At 36.2% G+C, this 23,731-nt stretch overlaps 1 protein-coding gene across 4 annotated transcripts in view; it reads left to right on the top strand.

Moving 5' to 3' along the window:
* The window catches only part of FBXW11 (F-box and WD repeat domain containing 11), a 121,774-nt gene that overhangs the window by 59,278 nt on the left and 38,765 nt on the right, over window positions 1-23,731 (top strand). For 3 of the 4 annotated variants that reach the window (XM_063086161.1, XM_063086160.1, XM_063086162.1), the window contains 2 exons: window positions 15,559-15,621; window positions 18,726-18,951. In XM_063086161.1, coding sequence (XP_062942231.1) covers window positions 15,559-15,621; window positions 18,726-18,951 — 289 coding nt within the window. The remainder of the gene's footprint in view (window positions 1-15,558; window positions 15,622-18,725; window positions 18,952-23,731) is intronic. The other variant, XM_063086163.1, reaches the window with a different exon arrangement.

Here is a 23,731-nt window from a genome sequence, read left to right as displayed (position 1 = left end):
GTTGAGGAAGTTCCCCTCTATTTGCCTTTCATGTTTGCACTCTTTTCTTCTAAACAGTGGTTTTTCAAAGACTGCCTCTTTGCCTCTTGCATCCTCTTTTAAGTACCTTATCTGTAAACAACTCTGATCTACCAGGACTCTTTTTCAGTACTTTCACACTTAATGTGATTTTATGTCAGTCTTCAGTATGCTGCTTGTTTTCCTCTGTACAATTTGTCCTGGGCTTCCCTTGCTCTTCAAGAAGACTTAATGGCAGGAACATAAGGATGTGCAAGGATTTAATGTCTAATTTTCTGCTTATGTTCCTTCTGTGCCTTATAGTTATGCTGAGGGCTTGAGTTTTATATAACTTCATTTGTATTTTTTATTTTTTGTATCCTATGATTTTGCTAAAATCACATATTAGTTTTACTTGTTTTGTAGATTCGTTAATGTTTTCTATGTAAACAGTGATGCCATTTGCATTTTTTCTGATATTTGTGTTTTTATTTCTTTTCTTGCCTATTGCACTGGCTATGACCAGTGAAATTTGTATTGAATAGGAGTGTGTGAATGGACATTTCTGGCTTTGTTTTTGAGTACAGGGGGAAAATTTTCCATCTTTGAACATTAAGTATAATATTAGGTATAGAGGTTTTTATTATATGCCTTTATTATATTGGGGAAGTTACCTGAGAGTTGTTAATTATGATTGGGTGTTGAGTTTGTTAAATGCTATAAATGAATCTATTGAAATAATTTATTCTGTCCCATTGGCCTATATATAACATAGTTTTGATTACTATAGCTTGTAGTAAGTGTTGAAGTTAGATTTGATTTCAAACCTGATTAAAATCTAACTTTGTTCTTGTTTTTTAACATTGTTTTGGTTATTTGGAATCCCTTGAGATTCCATATGAATTTTAGGATGATTTTTCTGTTTTAGGATAGATTATGCAAAAAACACCATTGGGATTTTGATTGATAGAGATTGCATTAAATCTGTAGATCACTTTGGGTAGTACTGACATTAAGTCTTTCAATCCTTGAACACAGAATGTCTTTCCTTTTATTTATGTCTCTAATTTCTTTTAGCAATGTTTTGTATTATTCAGTTAGTCAATCATGTATTACAGAAATTTTAAAATGAGAAAAAAATGTATATGTACTCTCATTTTTGCAATTTTTCTCATCATTGTCTTCATTTATTTCTTCATTCATTCATTAGACCCAAGTTTTCTTCTGGTATCATTTTCCTTCTGTCTTCATAACTTTAATATTTCTTGTAGTGGAGATCCGAGAACTAGGTTAGTGTAAAGTCTTGAAATCCAAGTGAGTGAAGTATATGAAGAAGGAGAAAGTGCTCAACCTTGTTGATAAGTCAAGAAATATGAGGAATAAGAATTGACCATTGGATGTAATAACTTATAATATGAAGTCTATTCTGATGAAAATAAGTGATGAGTCAAAGGAAATGAAATTCAGTTCATCCATTCATTTATTAAATACACATTCTTTTGGATGTCATGTATTTCTAGGAATTTGAGCAAAAGATATTTGTCAAAGTAGGCATGAATATTCATTGTAGTGTTAATAGTAAAAAGTATAATGTCCATTACTACCTGTATTGAGTAAGCAAATTATGGGATGAAGTAAATTGTAGCCATTGAAAATGAAAATGTAGATCTACAGTGACATGGAAAGCTGTATGTGACACGTGGAAAAAGCAGTTACTGAAGAGCATGTTTTAAACAATTTTCATTACACACACACACACACACACACACACACACACACACACACACACACACACACACACACACACACACACACACACACACACACACACACACACACACACACACACACACACACACACAGTTTTCAATCTGTGTACCAGAATGGTACAATGGTTATCTTTTGGGTGGCAGTATTTTCATTGATTTTTTTTTTCTTTTCTCTTTTTTTTTAAAACTTCATTTGTATATTTTCTTTAGTGAAATGCCTCTACAAATCTTTTGCTTGTGTTTTAATTGGGTATATGGATGATTGTGATTTTTCTTTGATTCAAAACGAATTAAAAAAGTATTTTGGATGTATTGTTGATTCTTTTTCACTCTGTGGGTTGCCTTTTTTCTTTTAAATTTAATTCTTTTAAAAAATTGAGCTGTGTTTTGCATATCATAACATTCATCCATTTTATGCATGCAATTCAATGATGTACCATCACTATAAATCAATTTTAGAACATTTTTATCTTCCCTGTAATGTAGATTACCTTTGTAATCTCTTAATAATGCTTTTAATGAACAGAAATTATTATTTTTATTTTTTTAAATTTTTTTTTTTCATGGTTCTGAGGGCTTTATTATTATTTTTTTTTTAATTTTATTTTCTCGATATACATTGTGGCTGATTATTGCTCCCCATCACCAAAACCTCCCTCCCTTCTCCCCCCCCCCAACAGTGTCCTTTCTGTTTGCTTGTCGTATCAACTTCAAGTAGTTGTGGTTGTTATATCTTCTTCCCCCCCCCCCCCCGGTTTTGTGTGTGTGTGTGTGTGTGTGAATTTATATATTAATTTTTAGCTCCCACCAATAAGTGAGAACATGTGGTATTTCTCTTTCTGTGCCTGACTTGTTTCACTTAATATAATTCTCTCGAGGTCCATCCATGTTGTTGCAAATGGCAGTATTTCATTCGTTTTTATAGCTGAGTAGTATTCCATTGTGTACATGTACCACATTTTCCGTATCCACTCATCTGATGATGGACATTTGGGCTGGTTCCAACTCTTGGCTATTGTAAAGAGTGCTGCGATGAACATTGGGGAACAGGTATACCTTCGACTTGATGATTTCCATTCCTCTGGGTATATTCCCAACAGTGGGATAGCTGGGTCGTATGGTAGATCTATCTGCAATTATTTGAGGAACCTCCATACCATTTTCCATAGAGGTTGCACCATTTTGCAGTCCCACCAACAATGTATGAGAGTTCCTTTTTCTCCACAACCTCGCCAGCATTTATCGTTCAGAGTCTTTTGGATTTTAGCCATCCTAACTGGGGTTAGGTGGTATCTCAGTGTGGTTTTGATTTGCATTTCCCGGATGCTGAGTGATGTTGAGCATTTTTTCATATGTCTGTTGGCCATTTGTATATCTTCCTTAGAGAAATGCCTGCTTAGCTCTTTTGCCCATTTTTTAATTGGGTTGCTTGTTTTCTTCTTGTAAAGTTGTTTGAGTTCCTTGTATATTCTGGATATTAATCCTTTGTCAGATGTATATTTTGCAAATATTTTCTCCCACTCTGTTGTCTTTTAACTCTGTTAATTGTTTCTTTTGCTGTGCAGAAGCTTTTTAGTTTGATATAATCCCATTTGTTTATTTTTCCTTTGGTTGCCCGTGCTTTTGGGGTCGTGTTCATGAAGTCTGTGTCCAGAACAGAAATTATTTTAAATGTAGTCCAGTTTATGAAATTTTTCTTTATGGTTAGCAGTTGTTGTGTAATGTTTAAGAAAGCTTTGCCTATTCCAAGGTCATGAAGATGTTCTGTGGTTTCTTCTAAAATCTTTACTTTTGGGCTGAGCCCGTGGCGCACTCGGTAGCGTGCTGCGCTAGCAGCGCGGCGACGCTCCCGCCGCGGGTTCGGATCCTATATAAGAATGACCCGTGCACTCCCTGGCTGAGCGCCGGTCACGAAAAAAAAAAAAAAAAAAAAAAAAAAAAATAAAATAAAATAAAATCTTTACTTTTTACATTTAGATCTGCAGTCTATCTGGAATGGATTTTGTGTGCGTGTGTGTGTACGTGTGTGTGTATATGTGTGTATGTTTATGTGTAGGGCTCAAAATCTGTTAAGAATATCACTTGATATGATCTTTTATTGAAAAGGCCGTTCTTTTCCCAGTGCACCGAAGTGTCACCTTTGTGTTCAGTCAGGTGAACTTATATATGTGGATCTGTGTTTGGGTGCTATTTTGTTCCATTGATCAATTTGTCTACCATTATGCCTGTATGATACTGTTTTAGTTACTATATATAGGAATATAATAGATCTTGATATCTCATAGTGTAAATTCTTTAGCTTAGTTCTTCCAGATTGCCTTGGCTCTTCTTGGCCCTTAATATTTCCACATGAATTTTAAAATCAGCTCAGTTTTTCCTTTTTTGGGAGGGGTGGTGGGGAGGAGGGTGGGTAGAAAAAAAGGCCTACTGGGATTTTGATTGGTACTGTGTTTAGCTGATTATCTCTTCCTCTTTAAATTTTTGGTGGGTTTAGTTTTCTCAGATTCATTAAATGATATAATCTCTAACAGGTACTCAGTAAATGGTACCACTATTACTATAAATGTAATTTGCTGGTTTATATTTTCTCGGGTGGGTTTTATGTTTGAATCTTAGATGAGTCTGCCAAGTTATACTAAAACACAATACAAGAAACGATTGTGATGTGCTATGGTATTTCTCTTGTTTTGGCTGATATCATTGATAGGTGCTTTCCTCTTTCTTTAAAAAATGCTTTATAGTAGAAGCAAAAGAATAAACATGTTGTTCTGGTTTTAATATTTCCCCCCCTCTGAGCCATGTCATGTTGTATGAGGGATCTTCAAAAAGTTCATGGAAGAATTTGTATTACCTTTAATTCTATTTTTACACAAACTTTTTGAAGTATGCTTGTAGGTACTTTTCATATATTATTTCTGTTTCTGCAACATAGGCCGTATTATCCCTATTTTAGAAATGATGAAACAGAACCTAAGAAGAGTGGTTCAGTAACTTATTCCAAATCACAGTTTGTAGTTGGTAGGGCCTGGGATTTGTCCTGAGACTATCTGGCTCTAAAGGCCTCTTCTTTTTACTTCAGCAGACTGTCTCCCTCTGTGCTGCCATTCTTCATGACTGAGTAGCTTTGGCCATTCTCTGTTACTGCTTCTAAAGCACTTTCTTTTCTGGCTTCCTTTAGCAAGTATAGAAAGTTTTTCAAGTTTTGTTTTAAAGCTGTCTTTGAAATGTGAAGCACTAGGAAGCATGTAAGTGCATGTTCTGCCCCTGTCTGCTTTCTCAGGGGAAACTCTACAGACTTTGTCTATAATTAATGGGGTTTTCTTTCTTCTTCTTTTTTTTAAAAAAAATCTAGGTAACCCAGTACTTTGGGGAAGATAAGGGTGACTGCCTATCTGAAAGTAGACTTTGTTTACCTCTTTTGTGAAGACCAGAAATGGTGGTATATGTTTTTTATCCCCTACATTTTGAATCCTTTCTTATTGTAGACAGTTTGGAAGATGTGGAAAAGTAGTAAGGAGAAACAAAATTATTACTTTTGTTAACTATGATTAATAGGAAGATTATAATAACCATAGCTAATGTTTATTATAAACAAATATTTATTATACTTTTATACTTCAGTAGTGTGCCAGGAATTATCCTACAGAATGAATAAAACAGCTAGACATCTCTGCCCTGTGGAGGTTAAATTTGACTAAAGGAGCCCTTTTGTTGTTGTTGTTTTGGTGATTGGCCCTTAATGGGATCTGAACCCTCTACCTTTGTTAAAGGAGCCCTTCTTGACTGCCAGGATTGTCTTTTAAAATTTTCTCACTTATTCTGTCAGGAGGCCCCGTTTTCTCCTCAGTTTTATCAATAAGGACACTGGTACAGAGAGGTCAGATCCAGCAGCAGGATCTGACTTCTGCTGGAACCGTCAGTAACTAGCTTATGTTTCCATAGAGTAGAACATATATATCTGGAGTCTAAATTGAAAAATCACTCTCAAGTTTAACTTGAAAAATTACTTTTCCTTGCTGTTAAAAAGAGATGTGTCTACTTTAAGGAAAATTTAGGTAAGGTATGTAAGCAAAAAGAAAATGAAAATTACAGAAATAGTATTGTTAAGCATTTTAACACATGGTTGCTTTTCTAATACTTAAATAAATTAGATTTCATTTGTAAAGATGAGATCATACAGAAATATTTTGACCTGCATTTTTCTTGCTTAAAATATAGTTTAGACCTTTTTTCATGTCACAATTCTTATAAAAGTTTCCCTAATTTTAGACAGTTGAGTACAACCATTACAATTTTTGACATGTCTGCATACATTTGTTCTTTTACCTATTATACATATTTTAAAAATCTCCTTCCTTAAAAGGAAACTGTACAAGGGTACTTCAAAAAGTTCATGGAAAAATGAATTGATAGATAGTGCTGTTACCAAATCAAATGGAGTTCATTTGCCTGTGTACAGCGGATCGCCAAACACTGAAGTACTGGTCTTGGCAGAGAGAAAAAAGTTTATTTGCAAGGCAGCCAAACAAGAAGGGAGAAATAAATCTCAAATCTGCCTTTTCAACAGTGGGAAAAAAGGGATAATTATGGGGAAGTGATCAGGGGTGGTGTGAGGTCTGGGAGATTGTGATTGGTTAAAGGGTTCGAGGAAGTTCTCCGGCAATCAATGCAGGCACAAGCTGTCTATATGCCTCTTCACATGTTGCATATTCAAAATATGGCAGCATTAACCTGGTCTGGAGGTGGAGTTTTGGGCCCTGTGATGTCAAAAGGTCACCCATTGGATATCTTGAGAGAGGTCTGTGGGCTCAACCAGTTTAACATGGTTTGTGCTAGGCCAAGCTAATTCCAACAGTTCTGCAAAACACCTTAGGCACACAACTTATGTTAAAAGGGAAATATGAAGAAACAGAGTGAAAAGTTAATTATGGAAATTTACTGAAAGTACAGGCAATTTAAGCAGGGGAATAAATTTTAACTGAAAAGTCTCTGGTTCCAATATGAATCTTTCCATGAACTTTTTGAAGTACCCTCATATGTCACTGTGAGACTGGAAATCATTGGTGCTTACTGGCATAGGTTACTGTAAAATATTACCATAAAACAAAACTCATATGAAATTATAGCCGGATACTCTTTTTTACAGAAAATGGAACAGGAGGCCCACTCTTTTTGTTAAAAGTGATATTTGCAAGTAATAGAGAGATGTGAAAATATCTTTTGGTAGAAGAGTTGAAAGAAAACTGAAAAGGTAGTAACTTTTGTACTATGGGATTCATTGTACTCTAATAATGGGTTTTCAGGTGTTTTCACAGAAAGAAGTAAAATTTACAATTAGACCTAGTATATTTATATGTGAATGTGTGTGTAATTTATATATATGCATATATGTATGTATACAAGGGTACTTCAAAAAGTTCATGGAAAAATAGAATTGAAAGATAATACTAATCTTTCCACGAACTTTTTGAAGTACTCTTGTATGTATTATGCATATGTATTCATTCAGAAAATGTGCTGCTGCTTTTAATTGTAAAATTTCATTGATTGTAAGAAACACCTCTATTTCAGAGATGTTAAAATTTGAAAAAAAACAATGCATCTCAGAATTGAAATAGGGGATATGCTGTACAAGCATATTTCAAAAGGTACACAGCAGAATTGGGTGAAAGGTACAGTGATATCCCATATACCCTCTGCCCCCACACATGCATATCCTCCCCCATTATCAACATGCCCCACCACAGTGGTACATTTGTTACACTTGAACCTACACTGATACATTATCATCAAGCGAAGTCCGTAGTTTACATTAGGGTTCACTCTTGGTGTTGTACCTTATATGGGTTCAGACAAATGTATGAATCTGCTGTTATGGTATCATACATATTAATTTCCAAGCCCTAAAAATCCTCTGTATTCCATGTACCATATTTTTAAAGGACACCCTGTTGTTGGACATTGACATTATTTTCTATTTTTCATGTTACAAATTGTTGTAGCTACAATTTTTTGTTGGTCTACAGTTCTTTAGGGTAAATTACTGTAACTTAAATTATGTACAGTATTATGTATTCTTTTTGAAGTTATGTATTGATAAATATTCTCTGAGAGGTAACAATTTATAATCTACCAGAGAGCCCTCTTTCCATACAGTAAATAAAAGTTGTTAATGTTGAAAAATTGTATGTTTTTTGTTATTATAGGTGTTCATTTTTGAGCAGTTTTAATTCACAGTAGAATTGCGAGAAAGATACAGAGAAATCCCATATATCCCCTGTACTCCTTATGTGCATATCCTCCCCCATTATCAACATGCCCCACCAGAGTAGTTCATTTTTTTACGTTTGAATTTACATCCACACATTATTATTACATTATTTTTTTGCATTTGATTCTTTCATCCGTTGTACATTTTGGTATGCGATATAAAGTAGTATTTATTTTAGATACTCTATTGAATTATTTATTCCTTTCCCACCAATTTGAAGTTCTCACTTTGTCACGTGCAATTTCATAAGTGTAAATGAATCTGTTTCTGGACTTTCTAATCTGTTTCATTGATTTCACTTTGTGAGGACCATACTGCTTTGATTATTGTAGGCTTTAAGAAAACTGTAATATCTAATAAAATAGATGTTTCTCTCTTTTAAAAGAAAATTGGTGGTGACGAAAGGAAGAAAAGCATTCATTCTCCTACATTCTTCCAGATATTTTTGGTATCATTTCTTGTCAAATAATGGTAGCAACAACAATATCTATTAGAAATTTGAGTGGAACTATAGTTTAGATTAATTAGATGAAAACTTACTGAATTATAAAAATCTATGTAACAGTTTCAACCAAACTCCCAATGGATTTAAAATTTATTAGTAATTTATATTATTATTATATTATAGAAAACATCTGGTATATGCCTATATTTTAGCATTTGTATGGAGGGAGGAGAAGGTTTCCAATGGCATTTTGTTTAGTGGTGGTTGGGGTCGATTTGTATGCATTTGTGCATACATGGCTTTCTTCCTTCTGAGTTGCCAGATTATTATGAGAGATAGGGACTGCTGTTTTGGACAAGCCTCTCTCTTCTTTTACGAAATGAATACTTCTAGCTTCCCAGTGATCTGATGAGGGGTCTTTTAAAAGTTCATGGGAAGATTTGTATTATCTTTCAATTCTACTTTTCCACAAAATTTTGAAGTACCCTCATGTTTCCCAGCAATATGTTGGCAAAATTTAGGTTTAAGATTTAGGTTTTAGGGCCTAGGTAGAGTTAACAATAACAAGAAAAAGGTGTTTGGTTTGCCTTTGCCAGTCATTGTTCTTTGTATTTGTCTTTGGAATTTACAGCAAGTAGTAACTGGCAGAATAGACTTAGATTTTTCTGCTTGGCCTAATGTTAAACATATAATAATCTCTTCCTGATTTCTAACTGTATTTGCGATTTCTTTTGTGGCCTAGAATGTTATATATCAGTTTTATAAAATGTTCCATGGAAAATTGAAAATAACGTATAGTCTTTTATAGGATATACTTTTTGAGATATATGTAGTATATCCAGCTTCTTTTTCTTCTTTCTTTTTTTGGTCTAGTTGATCTATCAAAGATGGAAATGTGTTTAAAAAATAAAAAGTATTTCAAGCTTTTTTCCTTGATGTAATTTGTGGAATTTTATTCAGTATATAAAAGCACATATTATCCTCTTTATAAACTTTGCTTGCTTGTTTATTTATTGGCACATATTATCTTCTTTAAAACTTTGCTTATTTATATATCTGTTTATTTAGATGGCTGGCCTGTGTATATATTATCCTCTTTATAAACTTTGCTTGCTTGCTTGTTTATTTGTTTATTAATTAATTAATTAATTAATTAATTATGTGGCTGTCCTGTATGGGGATCTGAACCCTTGACCATTGTGTTCTAAGGCCACACTCTAACCAATTGAAATAATTGGCCAGCCCATAAATTTTACTTTTTATAGATATAAAAAATTCTTTGTTATTCAGTGATTTGACTTGAATATTGCTCTCCTTGCAATAATAACCCTTACTTTCCTTTTAATTTGAATTTTTTTGTTATGTTTTTATTGTTTTATTCCTGTTAGTCTTTTTGTATGAATTTGTTATTACACTTACCCTTCGTGGGTAGGGGAATGCCCAGATTCAGCTTTGTTCTATTAAAAATTGCTGGTTACAACCCATTAAATTGATTTCATGGGCCACAACCAGTAGTTGGAAAACACCTGCGACATATTTTTCTATATGGAAAGTACATTGACTTCTGGGTAGAACAGACTTAGGTCTGAGTCCTGTGCCTCTCATTTACTAGCTGTGTTACTCCTAACCAGTTACTTAATGCAGAATTTGCAGCATTTTTAAAGTAGGAAGTTAATTCCTCTTATATAACCCTCACCTACTGGCAAAGATGTGTCACTGCTCAGAGCCTGCTGTGCCTATACACAGTCTAAAAGAAAATGAAGACTAGGTCATTGGAACAAGCCTACCATTTCTTTTGCTTGGCATGACAGTGAGAAGGCAGAACATACAAAGGATGTTCTAGGATTTGTGAAATGCTACAAAGAAAAAAGGAATTCTATGAGGGTACTTCAAAAGTTCATGGAAGAATATAATTGAAAGATAATACGGATTTTTCCTTGAACTTTTTGAAGTAAGTACCCTCTAGGTGGTACCTGAGATTCCATAGAAGATGCAATGTAGTAAAACTGTTATCACCCAGCTGAGGAAAACACTGACTTCTATCAATATTATGAGACTTTATTTTTTGAATGATGATACAATGGAGTCAACTTTCCCAGGTTTTGTTTGGTTTTAAGTAGAATTCAGTTTAAGAAATGTACATCTCTTACACCAAGGTCCAGGGTTCGACCCTGTACTGGCCAGCTCTAAAAAAAAAAAGTACATCTCTTTACATCTGTGCTACCTAAATGCATTTGTTTACTAAAGTGAGGAGTTTTTGCCATTACCAGCCTAGGGTAGATGGTGTTAATGAAAACGCACAGATAAAAAGAAAAATTACTTTTGCTAAGCTGTTTATCATATTCAAAGAGTACACTACATGTGTTTTTAGTTATTTAAAAAAAAAAAAAACTGTGTGGAAATTGATTATTCTTTCTGTCCTTTCATTAGATACATTTGTGACCACTGGTATAGAATCTCCAAATCTGACTCTGAGGGTAATGGACACCTGACTAATTGAACTAACCAACGAACCAAACCAGTTGTCCTTAGTATGGAAACTTATACCACTTGCAGTTATGCACAGTACTGTTTATGAAGACAGGGCAACTGCTTGCACCTGTGTTTTCCTTTGCAGTAGTGGGAAAAGTGTCTTCGAAACAAGATTGGGATCTTTATTGGGCTGCAAAATAATGTATATATATGCTGTGTAAGTGGGGAGATAGTGTTGTGTAGTGAGAAAGAGTCTAGCTTTGAATCCTGGCACTTATTTGATGAATAACCCCAGGCAAGTTACATAATCTTTCTTTCTTTCTTTCTGGTGGCTGGCCGGAATGGGGATCCAATCCCTTGCTTGACCTTGGTGTTATAACACCGCACTTTAACCAACTGAGCTCACACTTTAACCAACTGAGCTAACCGGCCAGCCATCTGCATAATATTTCTGAGCCAAGGTTCTCCCGCCTCACCCCCTCATCTGTAAAAATAAGAATATGTACTATCTTGCAGTGTTGTTGTAAGGATTAGAGATAATTTATATAAATTTTTTAACACAATGCCAGGCAGTCATTAAATAGTAATTCTTGTCCTTTCTATTCCTCTGTGTACCTGTTAGATAAAGTATATAGTTGATCATATTTTTAATATAATTGACTAGTTTCATAAATTTTACTTGTACGAGATACCCAGGAGCAGACATTAGATTCTAGTGGTACTTGGTAGTTCTGAAATATCACACATTGGGATGGAGTTTGACACGATAGCATCAGTGCAGCTTCTTTATTTAGGCTGAGGCTACCATGTGGACCACATCATTTTGCCATAGCAATGATTTTTGAGCAGAGACATATGTCAAAATTACCTGGAGAACTTAAAAAAAATGCCTAGGCTCATCTATTCCATGGTCAGCTGTATATGGCTTTATGATATATCCCTCATCCATTTCTGCAAGCCCATTCGCTGCAAGTAAAGAACCCTTAATGTCAAGGTTTCCCAAATATGAATTTACTGGCAAGGAGGACTTACCCCAGAATGTAGATATCAATATACTCCATGAATTACTTGCCATGGTAAGATCAGGCTTTATGTGAAGAGGATCACATATAGTCACAGGGGCCAAGGAAAGAAGCCCAAGGAGAAAGAAAGGCCAGGCCTAAGATGGCAGTGCTTTAGTATATTTTCCAGTTAGGCAAGTTTAGGAGCTCATACCCCTAGAGCACTGGTTTTCAAGTGGAGGGGTAATTTTGTCCCCCTACCCTAGGACATTTGGTAATCTGGAGACATTTTTGGTTGTCACAGTGTGAGAGATGAGTGTGGGGGGTGCTATTGGCATAGGAAGAGGCCATGGAGGCTGCTAACATCCAATAATGCACATGACAGCCCCCATAACAAAGACTTATCCATCCCAAAATGTCAGTTGTACTGAGGTTGACCTGCCCTAGAGTCTAGCTGCTTCTCCCTAGATTGTATCTTTCATTGGTAGTATCAGAATAGGAGGGTCTGCATTTTTATCTGTGCCCCTTGGTAGATGTAAGAGGAAAGAAATGATGATAGGGGTGAGAAGTGAATAAGCCCATTGGTATTTAAAGAACTTTTCTTTCTCAGAAGTGTTGGAGACTTAAAGAGGATTTCACCTCTCAGATTGGCTCCTTGTTTCACCTGAGAGAATGGTAGGAAACAACCTTCCTTTTTAATCTTGGGAGGCTCATTGTTTTTTCTTACCTCACCTTTGAACCTGTGACCTTTTGTCTATTATTTAAGGAATAAAAGTCAAAGTGATAAAAAATTTATGACTCCTGTAAGAGAGTTTTCTATTCCTGCTGTTACCACTTATTCCCACAACCCCACATAGGAGGCTGAGAAAGATGATGGGGAATAGGAGAGGACTATATTGTATTTACCAAAGTGGGCATTTCCTGGGTCTCCCAGAAGCATTTGGTGAAGTGGGAGGAAGGAATTATGCCATGCTATTGCTCGAGTCAGTGTTTGCCAGTATGTACTGAGCTATTATTAATAGATATTATTGTAAAAGGGGGATATCCATGTCCAACAAATTGGGAAAGCTGGATTAAACCAACCAAGCCTGATTTTTTAATTATTGTATATTACAGAGCCTTTAGTATCTTAATGGAGTGTATTGTAACCTCTAAGAGAGAGACTCACAGAGACAGAAGGAGACAGCTTGAGAGTGTGCATAGCATTTCTCAAAGTTATTGGGACCCTGGGACTCCTTTTTCCACCCCCTTCCACTCTGAACATCTCATGTCACCTGGAATACTCTGGAAACGATGCTCTGGTCAGTGAGCCTGAGAGCAGCATTTTCCCTTTGACGTCTTCTCCTGAAGACTTTGAAGAAGTTGAAAAAATTTATAGGATGGGGGAGCTGCTCCAGCCCCCAGCGTTTTATTAAATATAATTTTATTAAATTTATATCTTCTTCGTCTTTTATCAAGCCTTAAGAGAATCGTTGCTATTTTCTTCACAGGGGTTTCCTTCTCAGCCATATTAGTAAGCATCATTTTTATGTTTTGGAACAAATGAAAGGAAGAATTAAATTTTCTCACTGTAAAGACAATTGTTACTTGTGTATTAAGGTAGCTTAGGTCAGAATAGCTCTGGAGGATTCAAAAGTTTTTAGTTTAAAACATATATACATCCCTCACACATTTCCTCTGGGATACTCGGAGACTTGGGTGTGTGGACTTACTTCTCATTTCTCTTCCACTTAATTCCCCATTCCTTTATGTGCTCAGCCTTTTATGTTTTCAGCCATTCTTCTTTCTCCTTGCCACTCATAGGACCCAGGACATTGTGACATTGCAAGATGGCTTTGTAACTACCAAACTCAGGAGATGGAGAGCCACTGTTCTCACTTTGTTCATTCTGCTAAGGAAAACTGTTAGCTTTATTAAACCCTAGGTCCCTTCAGGATAGCAGTAAAAGAAAATTACATGGAGAGACCTTCATAAATACTATTTTTGTTTACCTATTCTCTATCACCTTCTTCCCACTCAGGATAATTTATTGCTGCCACCACTCCAACCCTATTTTAGACACTAAGACATTGCCTTCCTCTCTAGCTTCTTGTTGGCTTTCACATACAGAGCCCTGCCCTCCTCTCCCCCTCCCTCATTGCAGACCTTGGCAATATGGGGTCTGTAAGATTTTATTGAGGAAGCCAGGGGGTTTTCCCCATAGGCAGCCATTTGGAGTTGTCCTGTCAAAATCTCTGAAATTAAAAAAAGCATGAAAAGGTAACACTTGGGGGAAAGTAGCATCTTCAAATCAGGGAGTGAAGTAATATTTTTCTGAATACCTGTTAAGCACCAAGCATAGTGCTGGGTAGACTCAGTCCCCACAACAGCTCGGTGTGGTTTGTATTTGTTCCATGTGTAAAATAACTTTCTCAAGGTTACACACACACTGAGGGACCACATCAGGATTCCCACTTCTCTCTGTGATTTCAATGCCTTTGGCTTTCCCATTGTGTCATAACTGCGTCCCTGATCAGAGACAGCTGTGTGACCTGTAGAGTGATGATTCTTCTGCCATTAAAAACAGGTTGGGTATTTTCAAATAGATTGTTTGAAAATACTGTATGGGTCCAAACATTTTAGGACTTAACATAATGGAAAATAGGGAAAATTTGGTAGAAAGGCAATAAATAGGATCTTGTAAACACTGATGACTTAAATAGATATAACATACTTTTGAATTGCTATGGGACAAATGTCATAGTTTAAATTTTGTACCCCAATCTTAGAATTTTAGGTTTGGGAAGGAATCTTAGAGAGTCTGCTGTCCATGAATGAGTTGTTTTATTCCTTTCAGAGCACAACTCTCCCACTTCCTCCTCTCATTAAGTTTCCACTTAGCGATTAGGTAGGTAGGAGCTTCAAAAGGGAAAATCCAATCATGTATAATCGCCAGTTAATGGGCATCTATTGAGCGACTAGGTCACCAGAAAGAATAATTACACAGTGCCTCTTTGTGCAGTAAACAGAAAAATCAAAAGCTAATACATTCCTGAGGCAAGCCCGATTGTTACTGGCTAACAACATCCTCCTCTTCAGGGAAAAGTTTGGGGCACCCACCGTGCTTGCTAGCGGAGATTGCAAAGCCATTCCAGAGAAACAAGACTATCAAGGAAGGAAAGAGAAAGGCAGGGAGCTTCCAAGGCTTTGTCACTTCTAATTGCTGATCGTTGGGATGAATTACTGAATAGCAGACATTCTAGTAAATGTTTTGTGCAATCATCAGAAACTTTGTGGGTCTCTGGGATTTCTTGCGACAAATAAAATAATGTGATGCTTGAGGTACAGCTTCAGCCTCACTCCCACAATTTAGCCTTTTTTATAAGCACGCCTAGCCTTCAAAAATAAAGACTATGTTTACTTGTGTCCAGCCACTAACTGTATTGATTTATGAAAGATGAGCACACCTCCCTTGACCCAAAATGGCATGTGTTGGCTACAAGTTGGATAGTTCTTGGGTTTATGTTGGTACACTCTAGTTTGGTTTTTCAAAATTATATCTTGTAGTTATTTAGGGTTTGCAAAACTTGGCAAAATTCAAATAACCTGTTTTTCCCCCCTTAGAACACTTCAGTTATGGAAGATCAAAATGAAGATGAGTCCCCAAAGAAAAGTACTCTTTGGCAGGTAGGAATGACTGTGAACAGATAAGATAGCAGTTGACTTACTATAGATAAGATGCTCCCTCAGTTAATGTCCTCAATGAAGTCAAAAGCCAAGCACTTTTGTTTTCTTTTGTGTAGTCTTGCTAGTTTCAGAATCCACCCTAATTTATTTTCTTTTCTTAGGGAAGTATTATTATAAATAGTAAAGAATTTTGGAGTTTTCACAAAGATTCTGAAGTGACTGTAGCCTAAAATGTTCTGTCTGTGGCCACTGTCTAATCCAAAGATGGACAGTGGTGGCATCCTTTGTCACCAAAATGGCACCATGCCACCCACCAATGCATGCACTGGTGGCATTTTCTCCTTTTGCTCCCGACCTCTACCCTTCTCTCCCATTTCTTATTGGTTTACCTTTTCCTTTTAAACTCAGCCTTCTTCTCTCTATTTTAGTTTGCCAGTTTTCCTCCCAATCTTCTAGTTTTTGTTTTGTTTTGTTGGGGGAGGGGTGGGCATGTAAAGTTTCATGATTTGGTGTTTTCATCAACCATCATGGTACACATGGTTTTCCCCTTCATGAAGACGTGATTAAAAGCAAACAAATCTAAAGAGAATAATGTAAAAAAAAATTTCTGGGTTCATTTGATTTGAAACTGAAGAATTAGATTAGTTAAGCAAGAATAAAGTCCGCCCAACAGATTTAAGAATAAATGAAAAAAAGCAAAGTAATGCTAGGAAGATCTTGCTGGGCTCAGCAGGTGGTTGGAAATAGAATATTGAATATGTGCTATAGAATAGTGCACATGCCACTATGGTTTTTTTTTTAACATTGTGCGCACACTGAATTTTGTACCCTCCTTCACATTTATTGTCTTGCAATAGGATTCTTTTCATTTACTATTGATTTTTAAGATTTTCAGTATTTCTTAATACTTTAGCTTTCGTTTTTTCTTTCATCTATCTTCCAGTCAACTAGTTAATGATGTACAAATACCCTAGGGAGGCAACATGGTTAGGAACCCTTCTGTAAAAGAAATAACCCCTTTGCTTATCAAATGAGATAATGGATATGAAAGTACTTTGTAAATTATAAAGCAGTACACAAAAGCAACTTGCTGTCATTGTTATATTTAACTTGTTGCGAAAGCAATTATTTTGGCAAGTTATTATGAAGAAGATATAGAAGTAAAAGGGGAGAGAAATATATATATATAGCTTTTTTTCCTCCAGATTTGGCACTTTTGACATTTTGATGCATATGATGCATATCCTTTAGTCTATCTTGGTGTTTTACCCTTCTCACAAACTATTGTGATAATAATGTTATATAAAAATTCTGGATCTTGCCTTTTGTTCCTTAACAGTATTTCATAAATGTGTTCTCTTGTTGTTAAAATCTTACTTTATAAACCTAATTTTAATGGCTATGTTATAGCATTTTGTGTAGATGCATTATAATTTGCTTCAACCAGTTGTCTATAATTGGGAAGTTATATCTAATTTTTCTCTGTTATAACATTGTGGTGGATATCCTTATTCTTAAAAGCAGCATAGATGCCCCTTATACCTGCTAATATTTGTTACAGCAAAGAATTTTCACTTCATCTCTATTTTGAACTCTTATTTTTGGGGTCTTACTACAAGCAAAATAATAAAAATAAAACCCTTGTTTAATGCTGCCCCCTGGCGGTGGCTGGTATCAGTGAGCTCTCTCTCACCCATGTTACACGGGAAAAAAAACATTCCTAGACAATGGGATGGTAAGATAAATTGGGTGGGAGATCAATGCCTTCTGACCTTATCTCTATAAATGCCCAGATAACCTGCTTCAGACATGAAATTTACAAGATTTTATCAAAGAAGACTGAAGACTCCTTTGGAAATTTACAAAGGATGTCTCTTCTTTCTAGGATGGATTCGGGTTCACTTAAGTTAGGGACTTAACTGATAATGAAAACTCTTGGTTCTTTATATGTAAGACTTCTGAGATAAGTTCCTAACAGAATTAATGGATATTTGTAATTCAACTCTTAAGTTCTCAGAATTCTCTTATATGTTATTCCTTTTGCTATTGCACATGAGGAGGCTATCAGAGGAGCGATGGACAGATGGGTTTGGCAAATGTTTGACAAAAGTTTTGAGGTTATTTTGTTTTTTGACAGGGAAATTCATGGGCCTCATAGCATCAGCAGTAATTGTGGCTTGAGTCTAGGGATTCGGTGACTTTTGGTGTTGTTGTCAGTTGCAGTGTATGTAGTTTCAGTTTTGAAAAGATACTGACTTTATGCAAGGACATGTAGGTCGATTTGGTGAGAAATGCATTGTTAGTGTAGGAGCCTGTGAGTCATCCATAAAACACCTATATAAGATGAGGAATTTTCCAGGTATACAGGGCTTACCTTGGATTTTTTTTCTGAGAAAGAAGGGAGAGAAATTCTAATCTGTTTTGCCAGCAGTTTAGTAGCCCTGGGAAACAGTATGGAGGCGATTGAAACTGTTGGGTAAAACGAAGCTTTTAGATTGAATTGCTTTCAGGTGTCAACACAACAATGCTTATCTTCTCCATTAGTGGTTCTTCTCAAAGTGTGGTCTCTAACCAGTGGCATAGCATTACCTGGGAAATTGTTAGAAATGCAAATTCTTGGGGTGGGGCTAGCAATCTGTGTTACAAGCCTTCTTGTTATTCTGATGCTAGCTCAAGTGTGAGAATCATTAGCATAGATGTATATAACATTAACTTTCAACTTTGAGGAAGTAAAACAATTAACAGTCAGTTGCCGCTTTGCCAAGTTGAGCAGTTCCCCTAAGATGGTCATCTCCAACCTTAGTTATCTGAAAACAGCATGATTTTGGAATAAGCATTGGAGAAAGATGATTGGAGACATCGTTTAGCTTTAGAAATAGCTGTAATTTCAGCATTTACTGTAGTGACTAATTTGAGGACACAGGCCCTAAATACATTTTTAATCACTTCCTGAATGAATTAATAAAGGAATGAGTTTGGTTTTAGGGTAAAACATGCTTTTTAAGATTAAATTCACAGGGTGGAAAATGTTTCTAATGAAATATCAATTATATTTTCTTCCTTGTCAAACTAATTTTTGTTTTGTTTTGTTTTTTCTAAAATAGATAAGTAATGGAACATCATCTGTGATCGTCTCCCGAAAGAGGCCATCAGAAGGAAACTATCAAAAAGAAAAAGACTTGTGTATTAAATATTTTGACCAGTGGTCTGAATCAGATCAAGTGGAATTTGTGGAACATCTTATTTCACGAATGTGTCATTATCAGCATGGACATATTAACTCTTACCTGAAGCCCATGTTGCAGCGAGACTTTATTACCGCTTTACCAGGTAACTACTTGTCTTTTACAAAGCTGAGCAGTGGAAGAATACCCAGCCTAAGAGCCTCGGTGGAGCTGAATAGATATTTATGAAATGAATGAATGAGTGCTGTGTGAGGCAGTATTTCTTTTGTACACATACTCTATTTTTAATATATGACACTTTAGGAGGAAATATAATTTAGTATCTGTCTAGGAAATTTAGGCAGTTTCTGTGGCTAATACTGATCATTGGTCAACACCCTTGTTTCATTTAGTTCGTTTATTGAGTTAATGATATGCTTTTTATTTTGAGGTAGTGTGTATATAGTCTGCATTTTGCCTTTATATGTAATTTTTTAAAAGTATGGGATGATTTTTTCCTTCAGTTTGCATGTTTGGGAAGTGTCCCAAAGTTTAAGATGTTCATTTGTATCTGCAGTGACACTTAGGGAATGGCAGAAACTTATTGGGAAAACTGGTAGCATGTCTTTATTACATTTCTTGAGACTTGTTTCTGCATCCTTTTCTTCATCACCCTCTAGCCATCTTTCTCTTTCTCTTTCTCTCTCTCTCTCTCTCACACACACACATAGGTGTGCACACACTGCACACACACACATACACTTTTCTGGTTAAGTTTACTTTGATTTTTTAAAAATAGGTTTTATTTTTATAGTAATTTTAGGTTCAGAGCAAAATGGAAGGGAAAGTACAGAGAATTTTCATATTCCCATATCCAACCCCTGCACTTCCACATATGCCCATCCTGTCCCACTATCAGCATCCTGCAGCAGAGGAGTACATTTACAATCCATGAATCCATGATGCATCATTATCACCCAAAATCCATAGTTTACATTAGGGGTCACTCTTGGTGTTGCATATTTTATGGGTTTGGACAAATATTCATAATGACATGTATCTGCCATTGTAGTACCCTTTGGAATAGTTTCACTGTGCTCTGCCTATTCATTCCACCTTTGATTTTTGATCACTCATTAATTCTTTTCTGTCACTCTGTCTTCTTTTGTTAATTTTCAATTTAAATTTGACGAGGTAAGATACAGAGATTTCACTCCTGAAGAGAGTGCTGGCCAGAATATTTTCCTCTGACATGGTCAGTGTAATGTGGTGGTTACAACTGTCATGCTAGGGTAAGCCTAGAAACAGCCAGAGGTGAATCAGTGCCATTGCCACCACCCTATCCCTTGTTAGAGCTACTGGATGGCTCCTCGAAGAGTAGGTCCTACTTAGCCTGTGATTTACAGGAGAACGTCAGGACCCTAAGTACTTCCACAGGAAACAGGCCCCAGGCTCAGGTCCCGGGCCTGTATCATGAGGCTGCAAATTGACAGGCTAGCTTTTGATTTCTAATCTCTCTTCCAAAACTTGTAAGTTTACTTTCTAAAATGGGAGTGTTTTAGTGTATATGAGAATTAGCTTAGAAAATTTTGACCCTGCTATTCTTTTTATGCTGAAATGTAGCACAACTTGCTCATTTCTTCCATTTGTATCTCTAGAAAAACAAAGTACGAACCCACTCTTTCGAGAATTACAATATTTAATTGCTGAAAGGTATCTTCCTCATCGTGTAGTCCTACTTCTCATTGTATAAGTTAGGAAGCCGAGGATCAGAGAAATTGGGTGAAATGCCCAGGATCATGTTATTGTGATGATGGCGTGGTTGCTGTAGGGGTTAGTTTAAAAGTTAGTACAAAGGTTAAAATCACTTAAAGTTAAATTAGCCTGGAAAATTCCTTAAATTGTCCCTAAATATTGAATACATGGATTACAACCTAATTCAGTAGTATTCACTTTTAGTTATGAGAGAGAGAGAGGGAGGGAGAGAGAGAAACAGACATGCTTTTGATTGTGTGTGAGAGAGAATTGTAGGTGAATGGAAGTGAGATAAGTGTATACGTGATGCAGCTCCTCTATATGTGCAGTGCCAGAACTCAGAACCCTGTGGAATCAGCTACCTCTCACACCAAGAACAGACAGGGTAGTTTTTTAAAGTTGTTTGACTGCACTTGTTCTTTTTTTTTTTTTTTTTTAAAGATGACCGGTAAGGGGATCTTAACCCTTGACTTGGTGTCGTCAGCACCACGCTCAGCCAGTGAGCGAACCAGCCATCCGTATATGGGGTCCGAACCCGGGGCCTTGGTGTTATCAACACCGCACTCTCCCGAGTGAGCCACGGGCCGGCCCTGCACTTGTTCTTTAGAAGGGCTTTTAACTAAATGAGGCTATGCCTCCATTTTTCTCGAGCAAATCTGTTTCTTGTTTGTTTTCTGGTGTTTTGGTTTCATTTTCTTCCCTGTGATTTAGAGTACTAGGGAATGCACCTTATATTTATGTAATAGCCACAAGGTGGCACTGTTGAAGTTCTCGTGATTTGCAGGGTATAGTTAGAGGCAACCCCTTCTCTTGGGGAGTGTACAGTCTTGAAGAAGAGGCAGAACAGATGAACATGTGTTATGTATATAAATATGGTTAGTATAATTGCATACAATTCAGTTTTCATTACAGCAGATTTTAAGGCATTGTCCATATCTCTGCTAAAGTAGAATTTTGTGGTATTGAATATTACATGAAATGTATGGACCATTGGCTGGGACATGGAAATATTTTTGTTAAGATGCTATTTGTTTTGACAGGATTTGATCTGAACATATATACATATGTCAGTATATATCATACATATGAATCTAATAACTGGGGACAAGCTAGCCAAGTTGATAGTGTTAGTTAGTGTCTAGTAGACTTGGATTAAACCTGGCGTTAGTTCCTTAACACAGACCTTGCCTTAAGAGCATTAGGGGAGAAACAGGTCCACGTGTATGGTCATACATAGATTTAATAATGTGAGGAGGGACTTACTAATCATTATACTAGTTTGGTGTTTAACTTTTGCTGTAGATCATCTTGAGTTTGAACTTTTACTCTATTGAAATTGACAGTTAACTTTAGACTTCTTTTGTTTGTGAAAACCATTAATTCTATAAAAATTGTCTATAGTTTTGACTTTTTAATGCTTACGGTGAGTACTGTACCTGTCAGTATAGGGAAAATGGAAAATGTTTATGGTCTCTGGCTTCTTTTGGTTCAATGGAAAAAGTGATAATTATGATGTGCTTTTCTAAAAATTGTGGTAAATGTTTAGTCTGCAATGTCAATTTCTGCAGGCTAAGTTTGTGGTTTGTAAGAACTATTGTTAAAGGGAAAATTCATACCATTTAAAGTAGAGGCAGCTTGTACTTCAAAAAGGATAAGCATTGGTGATCCCTTTGGTGAAGTGTCTAAGCAATTAAGAATTTTGAAACTCTTAACTTCCTGACCATGGTTTATTTATTTGTCTTATCCCTGAGTAAGTATGATAAATTATTCTGGACTGTAAATGTGCCAGAGACTAGATCAAAGGTCTTAGGGCACGTGGAAGACCCAAGCATAGCTAAGTCTTTAGGCTGGGTGCAGGGCCACAGACCCAGCTGACAGAGTGGAAAGAGCAGGGGTGTTGGATTTAGACAGCCCTTCAGTTTGAATTCTAGCCCCTGCATTTAATAGTCATATTGACTCCACAGTTTGGAGCTTCAGTTTCCTCATCTGTGTGGAAATAATAATAATACTTAATGGGATATTAAGAGGATCAAAGACAGTGTATAATAATATCCTGGCATCTAGTGGGTACTCTGAGGATGGCAGCTTTAAAAAAAAAAAAAAGCCCAGAGAGGCAGGAAACACCTGCTTCTCCAGAGGTAATAAAATTTATTACTAGGAAGTTTTAATTATTCACCCACTAATTTCCGAATTGATTCATTCTGACATCATATAGGTGTGTGTGCCACTTTGTTGTTTTGTTTCCTGGATGTTTTATGGAAAAAGATGTTGGACTTGGTGACCTGAGCTTCTTTTCACTTCATTTCTGTCTGAATTCTTAGGTTGGTGTATTCCAAGTGAAAAGCATCCATTGACAGACTGTTGTTGTCAGTAGTTGCATTGTTTTCTTTTAGAAGGTTTCCAACTTTAGATTTTACAACTACATCTGTGACTGGGAAGGGGGAAGGGACAGCAGGGGTGGGTGGGGAAGGAAGTTTCTCTGCAGCTGCTCTTTGAAATGTGTTTCTAAAATAAAAAAAGTTTCTGAAATTGTATGATCTAAGCAGCTGTGTTAAAACTGGCAGTAGTCAAGGACATTGAACTGACATCACACATTTGAGTTTCATTTTGATACAGTGTTGTTTACATATTGAGCCTTGAAATTTGTGCCTTTTAATTGTTTTAATTAACTATTGAAATTTTTCCAGACTTTCATCTGGTGCCTGTAATTAGCAACAGCAGCACTTCCTTAGCACTGTGTGTGCAGTATTATGGCCTCAGTATTCTGAGGCCATAATGTGTCCTCTAGGTGCATTGGGAAGGGGGGTGGCTGTGGGAGATGGGGGAGTCTCAGCATGATAGAGTAATGAGAGCCAGACATAGGTACTTAAGAAAATGCTTAGTTTTAACACCTCAAAGCACTTGTTAGCCTGTGCAAATGGACCACCTTATTCAGTAACCTCTTTGTCCTGAATAGACCTGAAAACAGAAAGTTATAAGGTCTGCATGCCTCCTGGGAGTGGATGCTCTAAGATGCTGCTTTAGATTGCATGACTCCTATTCTCAAAACCTTTTAGGGGGATATGAGACTTATACCAAGATAATAGAATGGGCTTAGTTTTTTGCTAGAGATGTGTAGTATTTTCTCTGCAGAAAATAATAAAGAAGAAAAATACTATTTAGCCTCCTTAACGATCAATATCAGCCAAGGA

Source organism: Cynocephalus volans, chromosome 2 (genome assembly GCF_027409185.1).
Source record: "Cynocephalus volans isolate mCynVol1 chromosome 2, mCynVol1.pri, whole genome shotgun sequence".
Classification (NCBI taxonomy): Eukaryota; Metazoa; Chordata; class Mammalia; order Dermoptera; family Cynocephalidae; genus Cynocephalus; species Cynocephalus volans.
Note: the sequence above shows the minus strand (reverse complement) of the source record. Positions and strands in the feature narration are given on the sequence as shown.